This window comes from Cryptomeria japonica, chromosome 4 (assembly GCF_030272615.1).
Source record: "Cryptomeria japonica chromosome 4, Sugi_1.0, whole genome shotgun sequence".
Lineage (NCBI taxonomy): Eukaryota > Viridiplantae > Streptophyta > Pinopsida > Cupressales > Cupressaceae > Cryptomeria > Cryptomeria japonica.
This window is the reverse complement of record NC_081408.1, coordinates 682,236,138-682,262,301: the sequence shown is the minus strand read 5'-3', so window position 1 is coordinate 682,262,301 and position 26,164 is coordinate 682,236,138. Positions and strand designations below refer to the sequence as shown.

The 26,164-nt window shown below is 36.5% G+C and overlaps 1 protein-coding gene across 6 annotated transcripts in view; it reads left to right on the top strand.

Moving 5' to 3' along the window:
* LOC131028677 (APO protein 4, mitochondrial) overlaps positions 1-25,916 on the top strand; it is a 33,618-nt gene extending 7,702 nt beyond the window's left edge. For all 6 annotated transcript variants that reach the window (XM_059220061.1, XM_057959016.2, XM_059220065.1 and 3 more), the window contains one exon: positions 25,080-25,916. In XM_059220061.1, coding sequence (XP_059076044.1) covers positions 25,080-25,908 — 829 coding nt within the window. In that variant the 3' untranslated portion in view covers positions 25,909-25,916. The remainder of the gene's footprint in view (positions 1-25,079) is intronic.
* The last annotated feature ends 248 nt before the right edge of the window (positions 25,917-26,164 follow it).

Below are 26,164 nucleotides of genomic sequence, written 5' to 3'. Positions count from 1 at the left end.
ATGTCATAAAACATGTTTTGAGGGAGATTGTGGAGCCAAGTTGGAGTGTGCAATTTGGTAAGTGGATTATGACTTACTTATTGAGGGTTAGACTATGTAAGGACATCTACTATGTTTAGCATGTTGATTGTCATGGATGGGGGTGTTGGAATTTGGGCCCTAGATTTGGGCACCATTTTTGGGTCATGGTATTGGCCAATGGTTTGTGGTTTACCACTTATAGTTTCATGTATTGGATCTCTGATTTACTGGATGTTAGAGATGGAGGTTTCATCGTGAGTTTTGTCGATACCATTATGCTTCCAAAATAATTCCAAATATGAAGTTGGTGATTACTTTTGTAAGGGCATGTGCTTGGATATGTTATTGAAACTATTGTTGTTGAATGATACAATTGGTTTGTGCTTTGTAGTGTGGGTTTTTCTCTTAAAAGGGTTTTCCCCACATATATCATTGTGTTCTGGGGAATGCGTTTGTTTTAATATTTTAACTATTAAGATAAAATTTATTTTGCACATTTATCTCTGCATAGATTTGTGTAGGAAGCGTTTTGGCATCTGTCCTTTCTTTAATTTGGTATAGGAGCCTAATCAACTCAAGTCCTAGGTGTTAGGGACAAGGTTTTTTAGATTAATCTTGGTTTGTGTGGGTGCATGTGTAGAAGGTCCTGTTGTAGGGAAGGTGACAAGTGTTCAAGATTAGAAATGGACTATGCTGCATGGTGTTTTGATGACAAGAATGGGGGGACAGTAGGGGACATATTTTGAGGATGATTGTCCAAGGGCAAGTTTTTGGGGTGATACTCATATTTAACAAAATATATTAATATCTAGCAATAATAGTAGTATAATAGTTAAGATAGAGGGGAGATATTTAAGCATGACCACTATAACAACAATAAATTTAATCATGACAAAAATATAAAAATGAAATATAATCATGATTGCAGTATAACCCAAGTCATAGATATTAGAGTTTGCAGAGTTTCAGCCATGAAGTCGAAATCGGAGGACTTCAAAGCATTACCAAAAGTTCGCTGAAATTCACCCAATATTTGTACGTGTAAGGGGCATTGTCTTTTTAATAAAATATGTATTTTAAAAAACATTTTTTAAGGCTTTTTTCCATGTTTACTCTGTATCACTATGGGTTTGTTTTCACGCTAACCACAGCTAAGATTGAATGATCCATCCAGATGGGGGAGGAGTGCCTGCAAACAAAAAGAGGAAGGAGATTGAATGATCTGCCCGAGTGCCGTTTATCCCCCTCCCTCTCTTCCTCGACAATAGTTTTCAATTTATAATATTTGCCATTGCTTTTTTATCTCAAATTTATTATTTTTAATATGCTCTTACTATTATTTATTTTACTATGTTTTTATATATTTTAATATTATTTGTTTATATATTTTTAATATTTTTTTATATGTAATATATTGTTTTTATTTCTATATATATTATTTATTGTATTAATAAAAAATTAAAAATAATAAATATAAATACAATATTATAAAATTACATTTTATACTGTATAAATTTATTATTTACCCGACTCACTATAAAATAAATTATATATAAATAAAATCACATTTTATATTGTAGAAAGTATATTATATTTATATATTTTTAATATATTTAATATTTATTATATGATATATTAAATTATAATTTATATTTAAAATATTATTTCTTTATATTATGTGTTTATTTTTTTTAATATAATTTTATATAATATATTATCTTTATTTGTTTAGTTGTGGAGGGTTTTTTAACATTCCAGGCTCTAGATTGAGTCCCACCATCAGTTTACCCAGCAGCATAGCTAGTACCACCTTCAGCAGTAAGTAGCATATCTACCAGCAGCGGGAGAAGCTTTGGTAGTAGCATAGACGGTAACAGGTTATCCATAAGCAGCATACCTCTATCTTATAGAGCCAGTTACACATCCAGCAAGTTAGCTTGTTTTTGAACCAGTCGATGATCAAGACCTATTACGTATATAATAGAGACATAGGCAGTTTACCTATATTTATATATACAAACTCATAACTGTACTGGAGAAAATTAAAAAAATGTCATACTGATTTAGTATACATATTATTTTTATTTCTATATATATTATCTATTTTATTAACAAAAATATAAAATAATAAATATAAATATAATAAAATTACATATTTATATTGTATAAAATAAATCATATAAATATTTATATTTTTTAATATACATATACAAACTCGTAACTCTACTGGAGAAAATAAAAAATGTCATATCGATTTCCTTGAACTTAGCTATTTAACAATGTTAAAGTATTTTGATAATTATGTTGATATATTACTTATATTTTAAAAAAAATTAAATTTAATGTAAGGAGAATTTAATCTCAATTTTTTTTTTTCAATTTTTTTTGCCTTGCTGAACTTAATCAAAATTTTATTGTTGCCAAACACGAGCACAAACTCAAACCTTGTGACAGTATAAAAGCAATAAAATTTAACCATGATAGCAGTATACCAGCAGTATATAGCAACTAAATGATGACAATAGCATAACAACAGTATACCAGCAGTATTACGGCAATACATTAAAATTTAATCATGATAGCAGTATAACAGCAGTATTACGGCAATATATTAAAATTTAATCATGATAGCAGTATAACAGCAGTTCAATGATGACAATAGCATAACAGCAGAGTAAAATATAAAGTTTAAATTCAAGTCTCAAACAGTTAAACTTCAAAATACAACTATGCCTCATTTAGGCTATCAATATCAAAGGACGAAGACCTTGTCACTCTTTTGCTGCAGTTCTGGTTCGGCCAATGTAATCCTGGCCAATCATGGCTGCACCTCCTCCTTGTCAATCTACCTAAAATATTCAGGATCAACATCCCAATGTGCTACTGGAATTTGTTGATCTTGAAGTCTCAAGGCGCTATGAACTGCATCTAGCCTTTTGTTTGTTTAGATGTAAACTTGTTCTTCTTGATTGGGAAGATGAAACCATGGGTGGATCAATTCCTCCTTGCAGCAGAGGAACTAGCAATTTGTGAGAGTAGATGAATAGCAAGTTGTTTGTGGTCTTCCCATGAAATTTCGACTAACCGATGGAGTTGTTTTGTGCAATGGTGGCTCTATCCATCCTAGCCTCTGGATTGTTGAATGGAGGACCCTGAAGATTGGAAAATTGAAGCCATTACTCTTGAAGTATGGTTACCTCCTCACTGCTATACATCTTCAGAAGGAAGAATTCGGTCAACTCTAGGTGCATACCTCTAGGGATTAAGAGCATACGCAGCCATATGAAAAGGCGCGTTCATTGTTTTCCACCTCTTTGTGACAATAGGTTTGATATTCTCCTCATAGAATTGCAATCCAAGATCCTTGTGATGAATTGCTTGTTTCATTTGATCAAGTATGTTATCAACAATCTCATAAATCTCTCTAAGGCCAGGAGAGTCTATCTTTGCATGCCTAATTACCCCCACAACAAGTGATATGATAGAGCAAATATATTTGCAAGCAACATTTGAAAATTATGACATATACATTAATAATATAAATTAAAATTTGAAAATAAAAAGTAAAACAAAGTAGAAACTCAAACATATAAATTTAAATTATTAAATATAATTTTCTTACTTGATATTGGATCACCAAGTGTCATTGAGCACCCTTTCTCTCACTACCTTCCCTTATTTTGTCTTTGATTGAGCCCAAGAGTAGAATATTGTCTTGGATATAATTGTCTTGGATCACCAAGAGTAGAATATCTATTCTTGATTGGTTTAATATTTTCTTTCTTTGAATAAGATTTGAATAGTGCAAGTGAAGTGTGATGGTTACATACAAACATTTATATGTCGTTAGATTTAGTCCCTTAAATCTTCACTCAATCTATTTTGCCAATGTTTTTCAAAGCATGGAATCCAAAAAATATGTTCGTAAGCATTTTCAACCATCAAACCATCTAACTTACAAACATGAGTTAAATTTATCAAAACTTGTAGAACATTAGAGGACTCAACCACCGTTATGGCCTCGTTCAAAATGGCAAATTGGTAATCAGAATCCTTACTTTTCCTAGAACAATCAATAACTCTAAGAAAGTATGAACTAGTAGGGTATTTTACATAAATATCTATTGGCTGATGTTGAATGTTAGTCCACCCATCTATGGCAATGGAACAATCAATCCTAATACATGTTCGACTCATCTCCTCCATCAACATGTTCACCTTTGAATGTTGTTTGTCAAGGAGGGAGGTATGCAATCTATGTTCTCTAGGGGGAGCATAAGAGGGTCCAACTGCCATTGCAACTTCCAATATATCTTTGAAATAAGGAGACCTTGCCAAATGAAATGGGATAGCATTGGTATAAAATAAATTTGGCCATTGAATCATTGTCTTGCTCTCGTTTTTGTTGCAAATTCATTAGCCCTACCACTTTTTTTTTCTTTTCTTGCAATAGAAGTGGTCTTTCTCTTCCCTCTATCACAACTCTCTCCAACTGATATATTGGAATAGTCACACTGATCGATATATTGCAATGTTTTGGATGATTGTTTCTTACTTTGTACTAGTAATTTTTTCCTCACTCCCTTTAACCAACCTTGCCATTTCAACTTGTTGTTGCAATGGTATATCTGCACAAACTCTAACCCCATGTGCACTCACCCAATAGATGTTGTGTAACCCTACTATAGCACCTATGGTAATTAGTATTGCAAATATGACAATTGATGCTTGATGCCCCTTGTATTTTTACCCTTATTGATGATTAAATTAGTGGCGAATTGAGGCAAGGGTTTTTTGGGGTTGAAAGAGCCTTTTGCAAATTTTTGAAGAGAGGGTGAAGGGCATACAAAATGGTCTTGTGGAGTTCTAATAGAACTTATGTTTAATGTATTGGCATATTGTTGGCATAACTGATGAAGACAATAATGGAGAGATTATTGGCATATGGAGATGATGATGAGATGAGAAGATAACCGGTAAAGTTATTGTTGGCATAACCGGTAAAGTTATTTGATGGAGATTGTTGGCTAGATGATGATGATATAGTTGTAAGTTGTTTGATGACTTTATTTGTGTTGTCATTGATGGCAACCATGTTTGTTGAGTCATCTAAGTCATCTAGGACTACCGGTAAAGCCTAACTGGTAGAGGAATGTGTTGGACAACAAAACTGCTAAGTTGCAGTATAACCGGTAAGCAGGAACAATGTGATGATCAAGACACCGGTATGGACGATTGGTGAAGAGTTAGATGTTGCGGTGTGGAATATGTGTTTAAGACATTGGCATGAGTCCGTGATTGCAACCGCATCAACAAATTTAGTTTATTGAGTGAGTTATGATTTACTGTCATAAACTCTGTGAAGAAGAATGTATACCGGTAATAGATCTTTGACCGGTAAATGATTTATGGTTTGGCGGTGGATCTTATCATGTTCATAACTTAGTGATACGTGTCAGAAACCGTGTGGAATGATAAGATGGTGTTTGAGCGTGTACAAGGATTAGATTTCTTGGGAAATAGCGAAGTGCTTAGCAAAATGTGACAATGGTTTGATGGCTTATCAAATCGATGTGTGGTGATCATTCAACGGTAGAAATTGTCTTGAAATTTGTTGTAATGATCTGTGATGATCTAAAATGTAAATTCAATGTATTTTGAATATTGTTAGGGTTTTGTAACCGACCTAGTTGAAAAGTGTATTTAGGTCGAGTTTGAGAAAAGATTTTGTGTTGGTGATTTGAGAAGAAGAGTGTGCCGAACCAAATTGAAGAGTTTGCATGTGTGTAGCAGAGTTGAGCTGAAAAGGATCTGTACTAGCAAGCAAGGAAGTGCTGTGATCAGATCATTTGCCCTGTTGTTCCCTAACAGTTATAACAGTTTGAAATCCCTTAACTGGGTAGATCCTAACAAGTCTTATTTGTAAATCCCTTGACTGGGTGGCTCATTAGCTTGAGTTAAAAATCCTCTAACAAGGTTACTCCTAACATGGTAGAGCTCCTAATAGGGCTAAGGTGAAATCCCTTAATCGGGTGACTTCTAGGAAATAGGGTCTGCTCTTAACCGGGCATATTGTAAAGCTCCTAACCGGGCTAGGCCTTTAACCAGGGGCGTTCTGAAAGAGTGCAAATATTTTGTGGGTGGTAATTCCCACGTGGTTTTTCCCATTTGGGTTTCCACGTGAAAAATCTCTGTGTTCATGTGGTGATGCATTGTTGATATGTGGATTGATATCATTACTTTATTTGTATGTTGATGAACACTTAAGTGAATGGTTTGGTAAATTTGCTAACCGATATGTTTGAGTAGTTACCAGTACTGGTTTTTCAAGTGTTTTTAAAGAGTTGCAGATTTGTTTAACTACTGATTCACCCCCTCTCTCAGAAGTTACCGGATCCTCATAATAACAATTGGTATCAGAGCACTAGGTCCTCTTTGTGCAAAACTTAACTGCTTGAGGTAAAGATTCGAGATGATGAAGGAGGGTCCTAAGTTCACAAAGGATAACTATAAAATATGGAGTGACAAAATGAAGATCTACATCAAAGGAATGGGGGCACAGTTCTGGTTGCATGTTGAAAATCAGTATTCACCTCCTATTGGTACTCTGACTGCAGATCAGCTAAAAGAACAACAGGAGAATATTCAAACATTGGAAGCCATTGTAAGTACACTTTTTGATTCTGAGTATATTGATATCCATGGTTTAGAAACCGCTTATGAAGTTTGGGAAAAGTTGAAGTTGATTTATGGTGGAGATGAGCATGTGTAAAAAGCTAAAGAAGAAAGCCTAAGAGGCAAGTTTGATGACATGAAGATGATGGAAGGTGAGAACATCACCCAGTATGGACAAAGAATAAAAGAAGTAGTTGGAGGAATCAAAAGTGCTAGTGGATCCATAATAGAAGACACAGTGGTGAGTAAAATGCTAAGAACCTTATTGCCGACTTATGCTATTAGAGTATCTGCTATCCAAGAATTGAGGTCAGTCAGCAAAGATAAAGTTATAGCTGATTCTTTGATAGGCAAGCTTACTGCTTTTGAGTTGAATAGCTTTGACAATAGTGTACCTAAAGTAGAATCTGCTTTCAAAGCATTAGTATCTAATGCACCGGTAAGAAAAGGAAAGGATGTCTATAGGTCAAGTCATCATGGCGGTGGTAATGAAGAAGTGAATGGCGAAGATAACTTGATGGAAATTGAGGCTTTATTGGCAAAGAAACTTCCTAGAGGCATCGGTAAGTACAAAGGCAAGCTTCGTCTTAAATGTTTCTCATGTAACAAGATAGGACATATTGCTGCTAATTGTCCTAACAATGATCAAAAGGAAAAGTTCAGAAGGTTTAAGGGAAAAGGTAAGAAACAATGTTATGTTGCAGTAGATGAAGGTGTTACCAATGAGGAATCTAAGGATGAAGATAATGAGGAAATTGTTTTTGTAGCAGTTAAGGAAGATCTCTCTGACAAGAAAGCTTTAGTGTCTCATATTGACAGCAGTGATGAGTGGGTCATTGATAGTGGTTGCTCACATCACATGACCGGTGACAAGAACAAGTTCATATCACTTGAAGAATTTGATGGTGGAGTAGTGAGATTTAGCAACAATTCACCATGTATGGTAAAAGGTAAAGGTTCTATTTCTTTAAATGGAAAAAGTAATGCTGATGATGTATATTGGGTTGAAGGATTGAAGCATAACTTGTTGGGTGTTGGTCAGCTAAATGATAAAGGTTATCATCTTGAGTTCAAGAGTGGAGTGTGCAGGATTTTAGGAAACAAAGGAGAACTGATTGCTACTGGTAAACAGACAAAAGATAACTTATTTTATCTGAACACTAATGTTAGCAATTGTTTGGTTGCAAAAGTTGAGGACAATTGGTTATGGCACAAAAGATTTTGTCATGTGAATTTTGTTAAAGGTCAGCAAGTCAAGTATGGTTAGAGGTATGCCACAACTAGTCAAACCAGACAATGTGATTTGTAAAGAGTTTCAGTTGGGTAAGATGACTACTTCCTCTTTCAAGAGCAAATCATTTTCTTCTGAAAATATTTTAGATTTGGTGCAAACTGATTTATGTGGTCCTATGAGGACTAGGAGTTTTTATGGTGATAAATATTTCATGATATTTACTGAAGATCATTCAAGAATGATGTGGGTTACATTTTTGAAGGAAAAGTTTGATATGCCTTCAGCAAGTTTAAGGCATTCAAAGCCTTAGTGGAGAAAGAAACCGGTAAGAATCTAAAGTGCCTGAGATCTGACCGGGGTGGAGAATTCACATCAGATGAATTTATGAAATACTGTGATGAGAATGGAATCAAGAGACAACTATCTGCACCAAGGACACCACAACAAAATGGAATTGTAGAAAGGAGGAACCGGACCATAGTTGAAGCAGCTAGAACTATGATGATACAAGGAGATGTACCTAAAATGTTTTGGAGAGAAGCAGTCAGCACTGCAATATACACAATGAACCAGGTATTGGTCAAGAAAGGTAATGATAAAACACCCTATGAATTATGGCATGGTCATACTCCTAATGTTAGTTATTTCAAAGTCTTTGGCAGCAGGTGTTACATAAAGAGAGATGAGTATACCGGAAAGTTTGATCCTAAGAGTGATGAAGGAACTTTCCTTGGTTATTCAACTAAGAGCAAAGTATTCAAGTGCTTTAACAAAAGAACCAAGAAGATTGTGGAAAGTGTTAATGTGAAAGTTGATGAGTATTCTGATAAATCTGATGATACCGACAAGTCTGATGTAGTTGAGGAACAAAAGCTAGTGATTATTGAACCGGAAGTTCAAAATGATGATGAGCAGAACAGTGTGGAGCATATTGCTCAACCGGTAGATGAAGAAGATGAAGATGATGAAGAAGAAGAAACTTCTATACCGGAACCAGTTATACCTAGATATGTAAAGTTGAATCACTTAGCAGATCAGATAATTGGAGACAGGAATGCTCGAGTACAAACAAGAAGAAAGATCAGATAAAGTGCTTGTTTGATTTCCACAGTTGAACCGAAGACAATGAGAGAATCTCTCAAGGATGATGATTGGATAAAGGCTATGAATGAAGAGCTTAATCAAATAGAGAAGAACAACACTTGGTCACTTGTCCCTAGACCGACTGATAAAGATGTGATTGGTACTAAGTGGGTGTTTAGAAACAAATTAAATGAAGATGGTGAAGTGGTTAGGAACAAGGCTAGACTAGTTTGCAAAGGATATGCACAAGAAGAAGGTGAGGATTATGGAGAAACCTTTGCACCGGTTGCTAGATTTGAAGGAGTTAGAATGTTACTTGCATTTGCTGCATTCAAAGGATTCAAGTTTTACCAAATGGATGTTAAGTCTGCATTTTTGAATGGAATTCTAGAAGAAAAAGTTTATATTGAACAACCGGATGGGTTTGCATTGACTGAAGACAAGGATATGGTATGCAAACTGCATAAAGCTTTATATGGATTAAAGCAAGCTCTGAGGGCATGGTATGAAAGACTCCATTCACATCTGATAAAGATTGGATTTCAGAGAACCAGTGAGGACAACAATATCTACTTGAAGACAGAAGGAGACAAGTTATTAATTGCAAAAGTATTTGTTGATGATATCATATTTGGAGGAGATGATGACATGAGTTTATCTTTTGCAGAAGAAATGAAAAAGGAGTTTGAGATGTCTCTGATTGGTGAGATTAAATTTTTCATTGGTTTGCAGGTACAACAGATGAAAGGTGGTACCTTTATCAGTCAGTCCAACTATGTGAAGGAAGTATTGACAACTTTTGGAATGGAAGATTGTAAACCAGTTGGAACCCCTATGATTACAGGTTGCAGATTATCAAAGGAAGATGATTCAGACCCAATGAATAAAACTAAGTATATATCAATGATTGGGAAACTACACTATGTTGTTCATAGCAAACTGGATATTGCTCATGTAGTTGGTATAGTGGCAAGATTTCAGAATAATTCTAAAGATACTCATATGGTTGCAGTGAAGAGAATTTTCAGATATCTTAAAGGAACTATTGATTATGGATTATGGTATCCATACAAAGGCAACTTCTCTTTGAAGGTATTCACAGATGCTGATTGGGCAGGTAATGTAGATGACCAGAAGAGCACAATCGGTGGCGCATTCTTTCTAGGAGGAAGACTGGTATCCTGGACCAGTAAGGAACAAAGTTGTATTTCTTAGTCTACAGCAGAAGCAGAGTATGTGGCTGCATCCATGAACTGTAGTCAAGCAATATGGAAGAGACATGTATTGGAAGGATTCAAGGAGACTCTGATAGAATCGATGATCATATATTGTGATAATACAAGTGCAATAAGTATTTCAAAGAATCGGGTATTGCATGCTAGAACAAAGCATATTGAATTGAAGTATCATTTTCTGACAGAGAGAGTGCAAGAAAAGACAGTCAGGATGGAACATGTGTCAAGTAAGGAGTAGTTAGCAGACATATTCACTAAGCCATTGCCTAAGGTTACCTTTGAATATCTCAAAGGCAAGTTAGGGGTTATACCCCTACCGAAGGTCAACTAAGATACTGTTGAGGCATCAATCCAGTGGACTAATTGAAGATCTTTCACCGTGGATTGATGAGAAGTGGGCTACTCCTCAGGGGGAGCAGTTGAGATGAAGAAAACATAGCAGCAGAAGATGAATTTGACACTTTGCACCTTTGACATTGTTGTCAAAGGGGGAGAAGAACAGTAAAGGGAGAAGAACAATGATAGAGGGAGAAGTAAAGCAAAGAAGAAGAGTAGAGAAGATCCAGTACAACAGCTATAACTGGAACTCTTACAGTTATGTATGATGAGCGTTCAGTTTTGCATGATGAGCTTTTGATGAGCTTTTGGTATTGCTATTTTGGTGTTGCCATCAATGCCAAAGGGGGAGATTATTGGCATATGGAGATGATGATGAGATGAGAAGATAACTGGTAAAGTTATTGTTGGCACAACCGGTAAAGTTATTTGATGGAGATTGTTGGCTAGATGATGATGATATAGTTGTAAGTTGTTTGATGACTTTATTTGTGTTGTCATTGATGACAACCATGTTTGTTGAGTCATCTAAGTCATCTAGGCCTACCGGTAAAGCCTGACCGGTAGAGGAATGTGTTGGACAGCAAAACTGCTAAGTTGCAGTATAATTGTTAAGCAGGAACACTGTGATGATCAAGACACCGGTATGGATGATTGGTGAAGAGTTAGATGTTGCGGTGTGGAATATATGTTTAAGACATTGGCATGAGTTTGTGATTGCAACCGCATCAACAAATTCAGTATATTGAGTGAGTTATGATTTACTGTCATAAACTCTGTGAAGAAGAATGTATATCGGTAACAGTTCTTTGACCGGTAATGATTTATGGTTTGGTGGTGGATCTTATAATGTTCATAACTTAGTGATGACGTGTCAAAAACCGTGTGTAATGATAAGATGGTGTTTGAGCGCATACAAGGATCAGATTTCTTGGGAAACAACGAAGTGCTTAGTAGAATGCATAGTTCTAGGACTCACCGAGTCCCAACTCGAGTGACCCTAGCCGAGTCTTAGGGACTCGTGACTCTCCAGGGCTCGCTCTAGGCAAAAATCACTAGAAATTGGTTTTTTTGCCAAGTTGGGTCAGCCTTGCCGAGTTTGCGCCGAGTCCGAGTCTCGTTTCTTTGGTAGAATGTGACAAGGGTTTGATGGCTTATCAAATCGATGTGCGGTGATCATTCAACGGTAGAAATTGTCTTGAAATTTGTTGTAATGATCTGTGATGATCTAAAATGTAAATTCAATGTATTTTGAATGTTGTTAGGGTTTTGTAACCGACCTAGTTGAAAAGTGTATTTAGGTTGAGTTTGAGAAGAGCTTTTGTGTCGGTGATTTGAGAAGAAGAGTGTGCCGAACTAGATTGAAGAGTTTGCATGTGTGTAGCAGAGTTGAGCTGTAAAGGATCTGTACTAGCAAGCAAGGAAGTGCTGTGATCAGATCATTTGCCCTGTTGTTCCCTAACAGTTACTGCAATTTGAAATCCCTTAACCGGGTAGATCCTAACATGTCTTATTTGTAAACCCCTTGACCGGGTGGCTCATTAGCTTGAGTTAAAAATCCTCTAACAAGGTTACTCCTAACATGGTAGAGCTCCTAATAGGGCTAAGGTGAAATCCCTTAACCGGGTGACTCCTAACAGGGTCTGCGCTTAATCGGGCATGTTGTAAAGCTCCTAACCGGGCTAGGTCTTTAACCGGGTGCATTCCGAAAGAGTGCAAATATTTTGTGGGTGCTAATTCCCACTGTGGTTTTTTCCCATTTGGGTTTCCATGGGAAAAATCTTTGTGTTCATGTGGTGATGCATTGTTGATGTGTGGATTTGATATCATTACTTTATTTGCATGTTGATGAACACTTAAGTGAATGGTTTGGTAAATCTGCTAACCGGTATGTTTGAGTAGTTACCGGTACTGGCTTTTCAAGTGTTTTTAAAGAGTTGCAGATTTGTTTAACTACTGATTCACCCCCCCTCTCAGTAGTTACTGGATCCTCATAATAACATAATGGTCTTGTGGAGTTCTAATAGAACTTATGTTTGGATTATCAGAATGAGGAGGTCTTTTCTTTTTACTTCATTTTCTTCATTTCCTTCATTTACATTGTCATTATTGCTGCTAGTGCTTATTTTGTGGTGTTTCTTTGTGATAACAAACTGAAACCAAAACATTTATATTTTAAAATTAAAATTAATTACAAACCCTCTTTAACAAGCTAAAAGAACTAAAAAAGAAGGCAAAATGACATGCCTTGATGCAATGGTTGCACTGAACCAGTTGATTTCTTCTAAGCTTCTTTGAATCTTTTAGTTGTAGGTTTCTTACTTGTTTTTAATCAGTTATTAATTTTTTGAGGTCATTGTTATATATTCTTTGAACTTTCCTCATCGCTAAGCTTCAACTCAGGCAGCCAAGCTTCATGTTTTAACTGTTATTCGTTGTAAAATTTTAAACAATCACAATGTAAAGTTCAGTTAGGGCTTTGAATTTGTGTCACATGGGGAGGTGTCCGCACCCTACCCCCTCCCTTTTAACTACTTCTGAATTTTCTCCAGTAGTGATGGTGTAGCTGCAGTCACTACAAAACTAAAAACATCAAATACATCAAAAAAATAAATAAATGAATTCGTCACAGAACATGACTACCAATTAATTTAATACATCAACTAAGAGTTAATCAATTATACAAATCAGAGGCTCATAAATAAATAGATATCAAGATAAATAAACAATTGATAAACAGAATGTCTTAAGCTGCCCTAAACCATAATCAGTTCTGTATTTCTTGTTCCCCAAGGGAGATGGGTGCTGCTAGGAAGGGGCAGAATAAAATCACTTCAATAGGAAGCCCCAAGGGTGAAAGGACTCCTCTTGAAATCTGGGCTGCAGGCCCCAAGGGTGAATGTACTGAGTCCCGGTAATCTGGGTTACATTAATGAGGTGGTGTCAAGCGCCCTAGGCAGCCAAGCCCTCTTCTGGGAATAGGGTCAGATTGGTTTAAGTTTAGGCATGTTTTTTAATAAATTATATTACAAAGAATTAGTTAGTTATGGTCAATTAATAATAGAAGGTAGTAACATAGATGTTGCTCTTGGGAATTGACAGTGTCTAAATAGGGGACATTACATATTGTATTTTTTTGTTATAAGTAAATCCAATTTCTTTAATTGGTTTAGGGAGTTTTAACTCTATCTTGGAAAACTAGATTGGTAAAAAGTTTAAGCTGTTGAGGATTAATGGTGGTGAGTTTTGTTTGGCAGTTTTTAACAAGTTTTGTATGAAGAAAGACATCGAAGAACATAAGACAACCCCATACACCCCTTAGTAGAATGGAGTTGTAGAGTACATTAGCAAGATGTTGATGGAGAGGGCTAGGAGTATACCTAGTGGGGTGCTTGGATAGAAGTTCTGAGAAAAAACACATTATTGATCAATAGGTCAACTATATAAGTGCTTGTGGATAAAAATCCTATGGAGGTTTGGTTGGGGAAAAAGCCCTCAATCTTTGGCTGTAACCAAACAACTAACTTCTCATCCTTCTCTGACTACATGACTTTAGGAGAAGATTTGATTTCTTTGAATATCACATTGCAGTTGTACAAAACTCTCTCAACCACAAGATCTCAAAGCTTGCACCCTGTCACAACAACACCCAAAGATTGAGCAAAAGAATATACTGCAAAATGTGACGAACTGGATAAAGTGTTCGCCCAGCTTGACTAGTGCCTTATTGGATGGCTGTAGTTGATGAAGATACATTTCATTTGTGTACTTGGTTGTGAGGTATATGCTCATGTGCTAAGAGAGAATCAGTTGAAGTTGGGTAACAAGGCAATGAAATGTATCTTTATGAACTATGGCCATCCAATAAAGTGTTAGTCGAGCTGGGCAAACACTTTATTGCGTTCTCCGCATTTTGCAATATATTCTTATGCTCAATTTCAGGTGGTTTTGTGAAAGGGTGCAAGCTTTGGGATCTTATGGTTGAGAGTCTTGTAAAATTGTAGTGTGATATTTAGAGAAATCAAATCTTCTCCTAATGTGGTGTAGCTAGAGGAGGATGAGAAGTTAGTTGCTTGGTCACAGCGAAAGATTGAGAAAGACGAACTAGAAGTTCATAGAGGACTAGATGAGAAGGAGATCTTAGAGTTTGTAAGAGGAAGTAGAATCTCCACCTCAAATATTAAGGTGGTGGTCCACTCAACAAAGAAGGCAACTAGACGAGTATAGCTTGCCTGATTATAGATGCATATAGGAGATGATTGTATTGAAAAGGAATGATTCATGGGACTTTGTATGGTTGCTCAATGGAAAAAAACCTATTGGTTGCAAATGGTGTACAAGAAAAGGATTGGTTTAAATGATTGCGTTGAAAAGTACAAGACAAAGTTGGTTGTAAAATGATATCTCTAGGTTGATGGGATTCTATTATCTATTGTAACAACTTTTGATTTAGAGATAGAACACGTGAATGCAAAAACAACAGTCTTACATGGTGACATGGAGGTTATTTATATGACATAGCTAAAGCTCTACATCGAAAAAGGTAAGTAGTCATTGATTTGAAGATTGAAAGTCTCTTTTATAGTCGCAAATAGTCCCCTAGATAGTTTTACCATACATTCGATTCTTTTTGGTGGTCAATGGGATAGACTTTGGTGTGGTCTCTTCTCTAGTTGCTAAGTTGACATCTATCAGGCTTCTATTATCTATTGTAACAACTTCTGATTTAGAGATAGAACATGTGGATGTGAAAACAAATTCTTACATGGTGACATGGAGGAAATTTATATGACATAGTTCTACATTGAAAAAGGTAAGTAGTCATTGATTTGAAGATTGAGAAAGTCTTTGAATAGTCTCAAATTGTCTCCTAGATTGTTGTAGATACATCTGATTCTTTTCTGTTGGGATTGGAAATTTTGAGATCCAAATTAGATTATTGTGTTTATTGCAATTAAGATGATGATCATTTTATTATTATCACTTCGTACATGGATTCTTTTTTTGGTAATAGTAAGGATGTGATTAGGGATTTGAAGTCTCAGCTTTTAACATAGTTTGATATGAGGGACTTTGGCATTGGCAAGATATATGTTAAGAATGAAGATTAGAAGAGAGTGAATAGAAAGCTTTGGTTTAGCCAAAGTTAGTATGTGAACTTTGGGTTGTAGCATTTTAGTATGGCAGATAATAGATTAGTGAGTGATCTTATTTTTGTGGGAACTAAGTTTTCAGTTTAGTAGTGTCCTACATGCTTGCAGAGATCTGGGATATGAACAATGTTGGTATTGCCTTTGGCATCCAATTGGGTGAATCTGGAGCAATTGGGTTCACAAGGGATCTTGCATCACACCCTAAAATAATGACAGTCTAAGTTTGGTTTTCCCTCTAATTTTGGTGCATGTGTTTTTAGGTTATTACTTGTTGGCATGTCCTTCGAGGTTATGGCTTTTGGTCATCCCTCAATTTTGACAGTGTCTGGCAGAATGTATGATTATTATTTGCTTGCACAATTTAATTGTTTATACCACTCTTTTGACAGTGGGCATTATCTATCATTTCTTTAGTCCACTTCGTTGTTAGTCATTTATCTTTGATTTTTGACTTTCTTGGTTTTGATAGTTCTTTGGTGAGACCTATGTGTTTTGTTCGCACTTTGGATTGGAACCCTCATATCCATGAGGCATATTATCTCTAAAGATGGTTTATTTGTTGAGTTTGCACAACTTTTTCACTGTGTACCCATTTTGATGTGGTTGTATGACAATTGTCTGGGATCTAGTTGTTCTGTCAAGTTCCTTGCTAGGCCAGCAGTTACTTAATTGACCACCTTTCCTCTTTTGGTCAGATGTCACCCTTTGCTGGGACCCACAGTAATCACACTAGGTAGCAAGTGTTGATACTCCTTACTGGCAGCGATTACATAGTTCTTTCTAAATGTGTGTGCATGCTATCTCATCTTTTATGTTCGAACTTATGCTGGGCACTCCTTCCTGCTGGGATCCACCAATATCTTCTTTGTGCGTTTCAAAATCTCTGCTGGGCATGAGTGAACTAGATGTGGAGGGAGCTGGATGTAGAGATAAATACCAAACTGACTTTGCATCATGTTTAGCAGGGCCCATGACCTTAACTCTTTTTTTGGCATGTGATTCCTTGTGAAGTCTGAATCATGGCCTTTATCATACTCATAATTTGTGACATTCATTTGTTATTCTTGAACTTGTGAATTCAGCGAGGTGACCACACAACAGTCAACAAATGATAGACTTTTTCCTTTTTGTTGTGGTGTTAAGTGTTGATCAGCATTTTACCTTATGATTGAATGATTTTAAAAGAAGTTATGGCAGTTATTGAGTTGCAACCTGACAGGTGGTTAATATTTTATTCATTTCAGTTATCGATGTCTCCTACATTTCACCTGTCCCTTGATCACAGGTTGGGCCTTAACGATGGCAACAGTTTTTTGGGTCCTAGGCAGCAGTCAGTTTGTTATAGGCAGGTGTTATCTTTGAAAAAACAATGCCTATGTGTGAAGGAAGTAGTGAGCAGTGTAGCAGAGCACTGATGAAATATTTTCCTCAACTGAAAACTGAAGATGAGAGAATACAAGGGGTAGGTTGTAGAAGAAGGATGCAGAGGTATCTACTTTGAAAGGCTGATGTAAATCTTGCTGTTGTGTGTGTAAGGGTGAGAGGTGTGTGGTTAAGAAGATTGTAAGTCCCTATTGCTGGAATGTATGCCTGTGAGGCAAGTAGTTGGTCTCAATTATGAATAATAAGGAAATCATTTATTGTCATTACTGACATAACATGTGTTTGCCATGTCTCATTAGACCAGTGACCATGAGTGTGTATATGTGTCTGCTAGGATTAGCTGCCTTTTACTGGGTGCTTGATCCTAGATTGCATCATTTGGTGAGTGGTTTATGGCCTAGTTATGGAGGGTTGTGACAATGTGAAAGCATCCTTGCAGCCACACACTGGGTGCCTGATCCTGGACAGCATCTTTTTGTGAGTGGGTTATGGTTTATTTATCGAAGATTGTGACAATGAAAAGAATCTACTATCTTTAGCATGTTGACTCATCATGGAGGGTGGTGTTGGAATTCTCGCTCTATTTTTGGGTCATGTTATTGGCCTATGTTTTGTGGTTTATCTATTATGGTTTCATGTATTGGATCTATTTAATGCTCTTGAGAGTGATGACTTGCGGTTTGAAAGGAGAGTATTTTTACACTTGTTATGTCAGATTTCAGAGTTTCAGGAGTTGAGCTTCAGCGGACAAAAAGTTAGAAGTGACAGAGTGGTCACTGTGCTAGTTGGCTGATTGGGTTGATGCGCCAAAGGTTTGTTAATTGTGCTCTCCAGAGATAGCGTGTGGATGACTATTGGGACAAGATTAGTCTACATTGGGTAATACATAGCATGTTCTTTCTTCTGGAGTAACGCGTGGGCTTTTGGACATGGCCTATTACATGTTTGGTGTAGGTTTATGCTTGTGGTTGACTTGCAGATGCAATAATCTTTTCTTAGGCTGATGTGTGAATGTAATAATCATTGTAACTCACACTATATAGTAGATCTAGGTTCATTTCTAGTGCCCGTTAGTAATATCCAAAATTGAATGATTGATGTGCAGTATGTGGGTAATGCTATGTAAGTTGCATCCCAATCATTGTGCAGTTTCATCAGAAGATCATGTGCACTGTGTGAGTAAGTGCTGAGGTTGATCAGATCAAAAGCAAGCTGTGTATTCAGTTTTGAAGGTCTGCAAGTCATATCTTTTGCATTCTTGGTGGGATTGGTGTCTCACATGCTGAGTTGGTGCTCAGATCTTGGAGTAGGGAATTGGTGTCTCCTGTAGGTGGTGCCTGCAAATATAATTGGGGATTGATGTCTCCGATAGGTTGGTGCCTACTTCATATTGTAAATTCCTTATTATATTCCCGCTTTGTGAGGCTGGATTTGGATAGTACATCCAAGCAACAAATCTTGAAAGATTCTCAAGTAGGGATAATAGGAAAATACAATGCTTTCTCAAATTTCACACCTAATCACATACAGTTCAGAGTTGCTGCAAATATCAATCTGCTACTGTGTTTAAAAATGGACATTGTAATGCAACATGAAGTATAGGGTAAACGGAAATATACTAGCAACTGGATAGAATCTGGAATAGTCTTCATTAACAGTAATAAGCCAGCAGAGGAAATATATATATATATATATATAGACAGATACATTCGATATGAAATTATATTAATGTTTTGCGTTGAAATACACTAACATTTATAATTATGGTCTCAATAAAAAAAGATAACTTCTCAGGTGATTACAGAAATATGCACCTGGACAGATTTGCTTAGAATGTATCCTTACGGCTCAAAGAGTTTCAGCTTAAACAGGACCAAGGTCGTTAGCAATACTAGAGCAGTCAATTAGAGGTTATAGTCTGTGTTTGAAAGCATCTGCACCATTGGTTCAGAACATCGATGCCATAGACAATCATCACAATCATACCACTGTGAAGGATGTGCCTCCACAAACTGAATCACCAAGGATTATGTACTCATGGGTTCTCCCAGTAATGTTGTCTAGAAACAATACAACTGCTGGCTGATTAATTCTTCACACAACCTGATTTGTGGGAGCAGCAGTGCGGAGCAAAAAGACTCCCACGCCAGAGATGAGGGGCTGTATCACTATTCAAAGGTTCTTGTCAAGAACACGTGCTGCCACAATAATACCCAATGCCGAATAAAACCTGCAATCGCCAAAATACAATCTTCTGAATGTTTAGACTTTATTTTGCTACAATGTCATTCCACTATATATCTATCCATAAATTTGATTCCTAAAATACTCCTTCACAATAACGGCGAATAATAGCCTTATTGTATTGGCTTTTAAATCCTTTTCCACAACACTAATTTAAAGCCATGATATAATAATATTAATCACTAATATTGAAGGAGCCGTCAATGTGAGAGCAATAATATTTCTGAGAAATATGAATTAAGCTGTTCATGCTCATAATAATATGTCCATTATTTTATTTCAGAATTAACACCAAACCTCAGCAAAACTCCATATTACTGCAGATTTGTCTCTTACAAAGACTTCACAAATTTGGCACAAATCTAGAGACTGTCACAAATCCATCCCTTTGGAAGAACTCGGTTTTCGTCCAGCCCTCCTGTCAAACTCCTGAAGGTATCCGTCTCCAGAAATCGTAAATTGTTTATGAAATCCAAAAACATGCCTCCTACAACCCTAGGAACTGCCTTCTAAAGACCTGTAGGGAACATCTAGAAGTTTAAGTGGAGTGGAGACTTTATTTAATAAGAGACTTAATTTATTATTATGTAATTAAATTAATTAATATTAAGTCATCATTTGAATATATTTTTTTTTTTGACAACTTATAAAAATCAATTTAATTAGTTGTCCCCTTAAAAATTGGGGACACCACAATTCTCACAGTAGTTTTTCCCCTTCCAGGTTTTCACCTAAATATGATGTTCTCATGTGTTGATGTGTGTTACTGTTTATGGTTTGATAAATTACTTTATCATTAAGGAAAGATTAGTAAATGCTACTATGATAATTTGGATGCATACTTGAAAAGGTTACCGATGACAATGTTTAATCAAGTTGAAATTTGCATAGTATATTGTGTGCCCGTCAAATGACTGGTGCTGTCATTGAGAGATGGCTTAAAGATGATTGAAAGCTGGTCTGGCATTTCATTGTTTGTGGATGACACTTAAGTGGAAATGCAGTGGGTATGATTATAATATATGATTGCATTCAATCTGCAATTTGTTGTCTGTGAAGATTTTGTTGAGGTTTATGATATTTGTGGATGGTGTTATCATTTACGAGAATCTAATGCTTAATAACTGAACTGCTATATTGCTACTTGGCTTATTTAGGTTATCTTTGGACTACATTTAGTGAATGTTTTAGTATGATATGTGTGAGTATGTTGGTTGACATTTGCTTGTAGTGCATCATCTGAAACATTATTCTCTATCTCAGAGGTTTGCTGCAAATCTGGTAGAGCAAGTAGTGGCCTTGCACAGATTTGAGCCCATTAGCTCTTGGAATGTGTTCAAAGGTTGCCTTTAAGCCACCTTCCGTTGCCTGGTTCAAATGCAGTATAATGTAAGGAAAACTAAGTATGGACCATAGAGTTGACACTTTCCTAGTCATGAGGCAAGGCAGCAGCTGTGAGTCTGCAGTCTTGACTAGCCGAGTTGCCAACAGAATTTTCATTTCGAACCAAACTCATGAATCTTGTGCATTAGATTTGATAACTGATGGACTAAAATGGATTTTAAATATAAAAAAGAAAATTAGATAATTATTAGACTTAAGTGACCTTTTCTTCACTCATTTCATCACCCATTTTTTTTCACTCAAAACCTTTTTTTTTCTTACTATTGTGTGAAGGAACTAGGGGGAGAACCCTATTGTTGTGTGAGGTCAAATAACCTTGTTCTTGTGCAGCAAGGGTCCTCTGTTCTTAAACATTTACCCATTAGTTGTTAAGTCAAGGACTAGTAGTTGTTATTAGGAATTTATCTATAGTAAATTCACAAAAAGTAGCCCTTTTCACAGGTCACATCAAATAAACAACCAATCATGCAGTGACACATAGGGTGCAGAGTAATACATGACTTGATGCACATGTTTTAGGCTAACGATTTTTTTGGTATTTCTGGACAACTCAGGGAAGATGTAGCTGATGTGGCTACATTATTGATTACCCCAACCCCAAACAATATCTTTAAGCACTTAACTTGCCAATGGAGGCGCAATGGAATTTTTGTGGAAATCTTGACTTATTGTTTAAGATATTGAGGGGTGCCAAGTGCCTACACAGCAATTGGGTCCTCTCCTGTAACATTTTATTTAACATGATATGGATTGGGATATTAAAACATTTGTTTGTAAATTTTTCTCTCTTTTTTCATTAAGTCTTAGATAAGAATTGGCTTGTCAAGTACTTGTTAAGTCTGAGTCCAATTATCACGGCAAGAACATATGACATAAGCTGGCTAGGCCCAAAATGCTGGGTGGGTTTGTCAGAGCCCTAAGCTTTGGCCATTCTTAAAGTGCTCAAATTTTTGTTGGATGAACATGGACCCTAATTAACAAGTTGATTTTGCATACAACCTTTGGAAGAGCAGGTGGTAAATTCAAGGAAGAAGAAAAATTGTGGGGGATAGGGCAAGATAAGTTGCCAGGAAGATCATTCTAGACAGTCCTATCAAAGACCAGGTTTAGGGAGGTTAAAAGTGATGGAACCTACTAAAGGATGGATTAAAAAGATTTAAGAGTAGCTCAATGGCTCTCGTTATTCTTTTTTGCAAGAAATAAAAAGTTACACCAAACAACCAGAAAGCACAACAAACTTAAGCAAGCAAACATCATACAACTGATCTTTGAATGTCTACTTTCTAAAAGCAACCAAGAAAAGAGAAAATCAAACAAATGTGTGAGTAGACTAAGTGGTTTGTTCAAACGACAGACCACCTATCAACTACTAGTTGAAATGACAAGTGAATGAGAAATATACTTGCTATTTTTTGACATTTTTTAATGCAAAAATCCATGCAATCAAACCGCTAATGACTAAACCTGCAGACACCTGAAAAGTGTATTTTACCCATTAAAGCAAAGTAAACAGCATACAAGTTATACAACTGATCTTTCAATGTCTAATTTCGAAAAGCAACCAAGAAAGAGAAAATCAAACGTGTGATTAGATTAATTTCATGTTTTGTTCAAACAACAGACCTGAGACCACCCATGAACTACTTGTCATAATGACAGACCACCTATGAACTACTTGTTTAAATGACAAACGAATGAGAAATATACTTGCTCTTCTTAGATATTTTTTAATGCAAAAATTCATGCAATCAAACCACTAAAACTGCATACACCTGAAAAGCCTCTTTTACAAATTAAAGCAAAAAAAACAGCATACAACTGATCTTTCAATGTCTACTTTCTAAGAGCAACAAAGAAATAGAAAATCAAACAAATGTGTGATTAGATTAATTTCTTGGTTTGTTCAAACAACACACCACCTATGAACTACTTGTCATAATGACAAACGAATGAAAAATATACTTGCTCTTTTTAGACATTTTTTAAAGCAAAAATATATGCAATCAAACCACTAAACCTGCAGACATCTAAGAAGCCTTTAAAATAGAAGATGTTATTGAATAAACAATTCATTTCTAAAATAGAAGATGTTACTGAAATGATGTTTGATGAGTTAAAAGCTTTCTTGACCTTAAATAGTAAAATATAGAACATTAAGAGTCTCAAATATAACAAAACATCAGATTAACTTTATAATGCAATCGTAAAACAATGTTTTCAATGATCTAGGCCAAGTACAAGAATGACAAGATAATCTAAATGCTCTTCGTATTTAGAATCTGATTTATCATGATTATGAGCAGCAATATCTGTTCATCTTTCATTTGTTCCTATGATATATGTGCATGGAATGTTGCTGAACAAGAACAACAAAATCAAAGTTTAAGATTCCTAAGAGCTGAATCAGTTTTTCTATGTACAGAAGGCAATAAGATATGCATTTGCAATAATATCTTTGTGATGTGAGCAAAAAAACCATTGATATGTATGCGAGGAGTTGATCCTAGCAGCAATTTGGGTCATCCAGGTGGTATTCTGAAAAAAATTGAAGCTCAAAATTTCTTTAATTTCTACATTTCTTTATTTTACATTTTGGAGCCCTTCAGAGCAAAATTTTCTGTACCACAGTGGAAATAATAATTGTTAATTGTTAATATTTGTTAATTGGAGGCCTCTGCTTTCTATTAGTAAGGCAGCGTTAACTAGGTCGCCGACCCTTAACATAGTCAAAAACTATCAACTGAAAACATCAACACCAAGAAATGATGCTGGCAACAAAACAACAACCCAGAGGCAGCAAGAACCAAACCCTGTCAGACAGGGAAAGGAAAACCTATCCAACCGGAAAACAACGAAGACCCCCAATGAAGGGGGGGTTTGGGGCAGCGGAGAAGACTTCCCCTTCTGCCTGCAAGCAACCACAGTCCAGGCGATGCTGTCATTGGGACCATCAAAAGAGAGATCCATCGGAAGGGACCCCACAGGCTTACAATCAGAAGAGTCAACAAGGTGCTGCAACAGGAGGTTGCTGAAGAGCAACAGCAGGCTGTGACGAAACAGCACTGGAAGCAGGTTCGGTAGCAGAAGATGTCTGCAGAACAAGAGAAGCTGTAGTGGGGACCTTAGGAAATGAGGCCATAGAAGGAGCCACAGGGGCAACAGTAGTTGTGAGGGGCACGACCTCATCCTGAGAGGGGATATCGGGAGGAGTCAGCAGGAGCAGAGTCCGGAGCATCGACTGTTAAGTGATCAGTAGTAGCATTCCTCCACCAAGTAGAAACACCTTTGTGGCGGGAAATGGAGCAGTCCGAAGCAAGATGACCCGTAGAGAAGCATCTCCTGCAGCGAAAGGGGAGGCCTTCAAAATCCAGTAGTTGTGTCCAAGGCCTATCCCCCACCATAAGAACTACATCTCCAGGGAGGGGTGAGGAGATGTCAATATCCACAAGGATGCGGGCAAAGGTAGTGTGGTCCATTGAGGACGTAGCTTCATCTACCTTCAAAAAACGGCCAATAGAGTTGTCGATAGCCTCATAACAAGAGTGCTCCCAAAAGTGAAGAGGGAGATTGATGAGGCAGACCCAAACTAGACGCACATTAAGCGGTTCTGTGAGAGGGTTAAAAGAGGTAGACCAAGGCTTAACAGAGAGGGAGTGGACTCCCCAAGCCCACACCATGCCCAAAACCAAATCTCGATCAGCCAAAGATGTGAAGGAAGCAATAAAAAAGCCCTTGGCATAGGGGAAAAACTCAATATTGTGAGCCACCAAAGGCCGCCAAGAGTCACTTACCCAGCAATGAAGGCCCGGTAGAGAAGGCTAGAGCCTAGAGAATCTGCACACAAGAGCACAGCGTTAGTAGAACCCAATGTTGTCCACCACATCCCATCCACAAACCACCACAAGGGAGGTTACTAATGTTTGTTAATTGTTCTTTGTTCTTGATGTCTATTACTGGTGGTTTGTTTATGCCTTGCCTATAGCATGGAGTCTGTTTAAATGATGTAGGAGTGACGTTGATAAATATTGAATTGATTATTAACATTTGACAGCTAAACATATATCTAAAATATCCGCCATTTCTAATAATGTAATTATGTGCTTCCTGGGAGTTATGCTTTAGTAGTTTTGTAATCTAGTTGCTTGACCAACCTATATTTGTATACATTTCCCAAGGGCAAATATAAAAAAATAATGTAATTATATGTTTCATTATAATCAATTTTGTCCCTTAACTAGATTAAGATATTTGTTTCAATAGATGTCATGTATATGAATCACTGATTTATAATTTGATTCCTTATATGTGCAGGTGGTGTCCAGAAATACACGTTGGTCACATAGGGCATCGTATTCGAACGTGTCGAAGCTATGAGAGGGGAGCCAAAAATGTGGAGCATGAGTGGATGGAAGGCAGCATCAATGATATTCTTATTCCTGTGGAATCGTTTCACTTACGTAATAGGTTTCAAACTGTAATAGAGCATGATGAGATGTTAGAGTATGATAGAATTCCTGCTATTATAGAGCTCTGTATCCAAGCAGGAGCAGAGATCCCTGAATATCTGGCAAAGAAAACAGATAATTCTTTTTCTGAAAATGCACTAACATATAATTTCTCAGATAATACACGTGATAAAGTAAGACAGGTTTTAGTGAATGAGGAGAGATCACAATTTTCCTCCCCTTTGTTAGAAGAGCTAAGTGATTTGGCACGAAGAACACTTTATGCCTGGGAAACAATGAGGTTAGGGGCCCAAAGGCTCATGCATGTCTATCCTGTCAAAGTTTGTCAATTTTGTCCTGAGGTTCATGTTGGTCCTATTGGACACAAAGTTCAGCGTTGTAGTTTATATAAAAAAGTTTTGAAAGAACATAAATGGAAGCATGCTAATCTGGATGACTTGATTCCTCCTAGGAATGTATGGCATTTACGTCAGCAGGATGCACCTCCACTATTGCATAAGGGGAGAGGTTATTATGGCCATGCACCTGCTGTTGTGGAATTGTGTGTACAAGCAGGGTCAGGAATTCCAAAAAAATATATCTGCATGATGAAGATATATGGTTTGAGACCGCCTTCTAATTATCTCTGTTTCCTCTGTTTTGTTTTTCTTCTGTGCGCCTATCCTGTTGTTTGAATCTTTAAATGCATATTCATTCCTTCTAACATATTTAGATTTACATTATTCATGTGCATAGTTTGATATTATTCATAAGAATTATATCATAATTCTTTTATTAATTTTTATTCAATCTGCTTCAAGATAAGCAATTCGATAGATTGATGGTACATGCCTGATATGTGCTATTTTAAAAATAAGAAGAGAAATAACTGGATATCTGTTGAAAATAAAGGTTCTGTGGCTCAGATGTGGAGCATCCACTAGGGTTTAT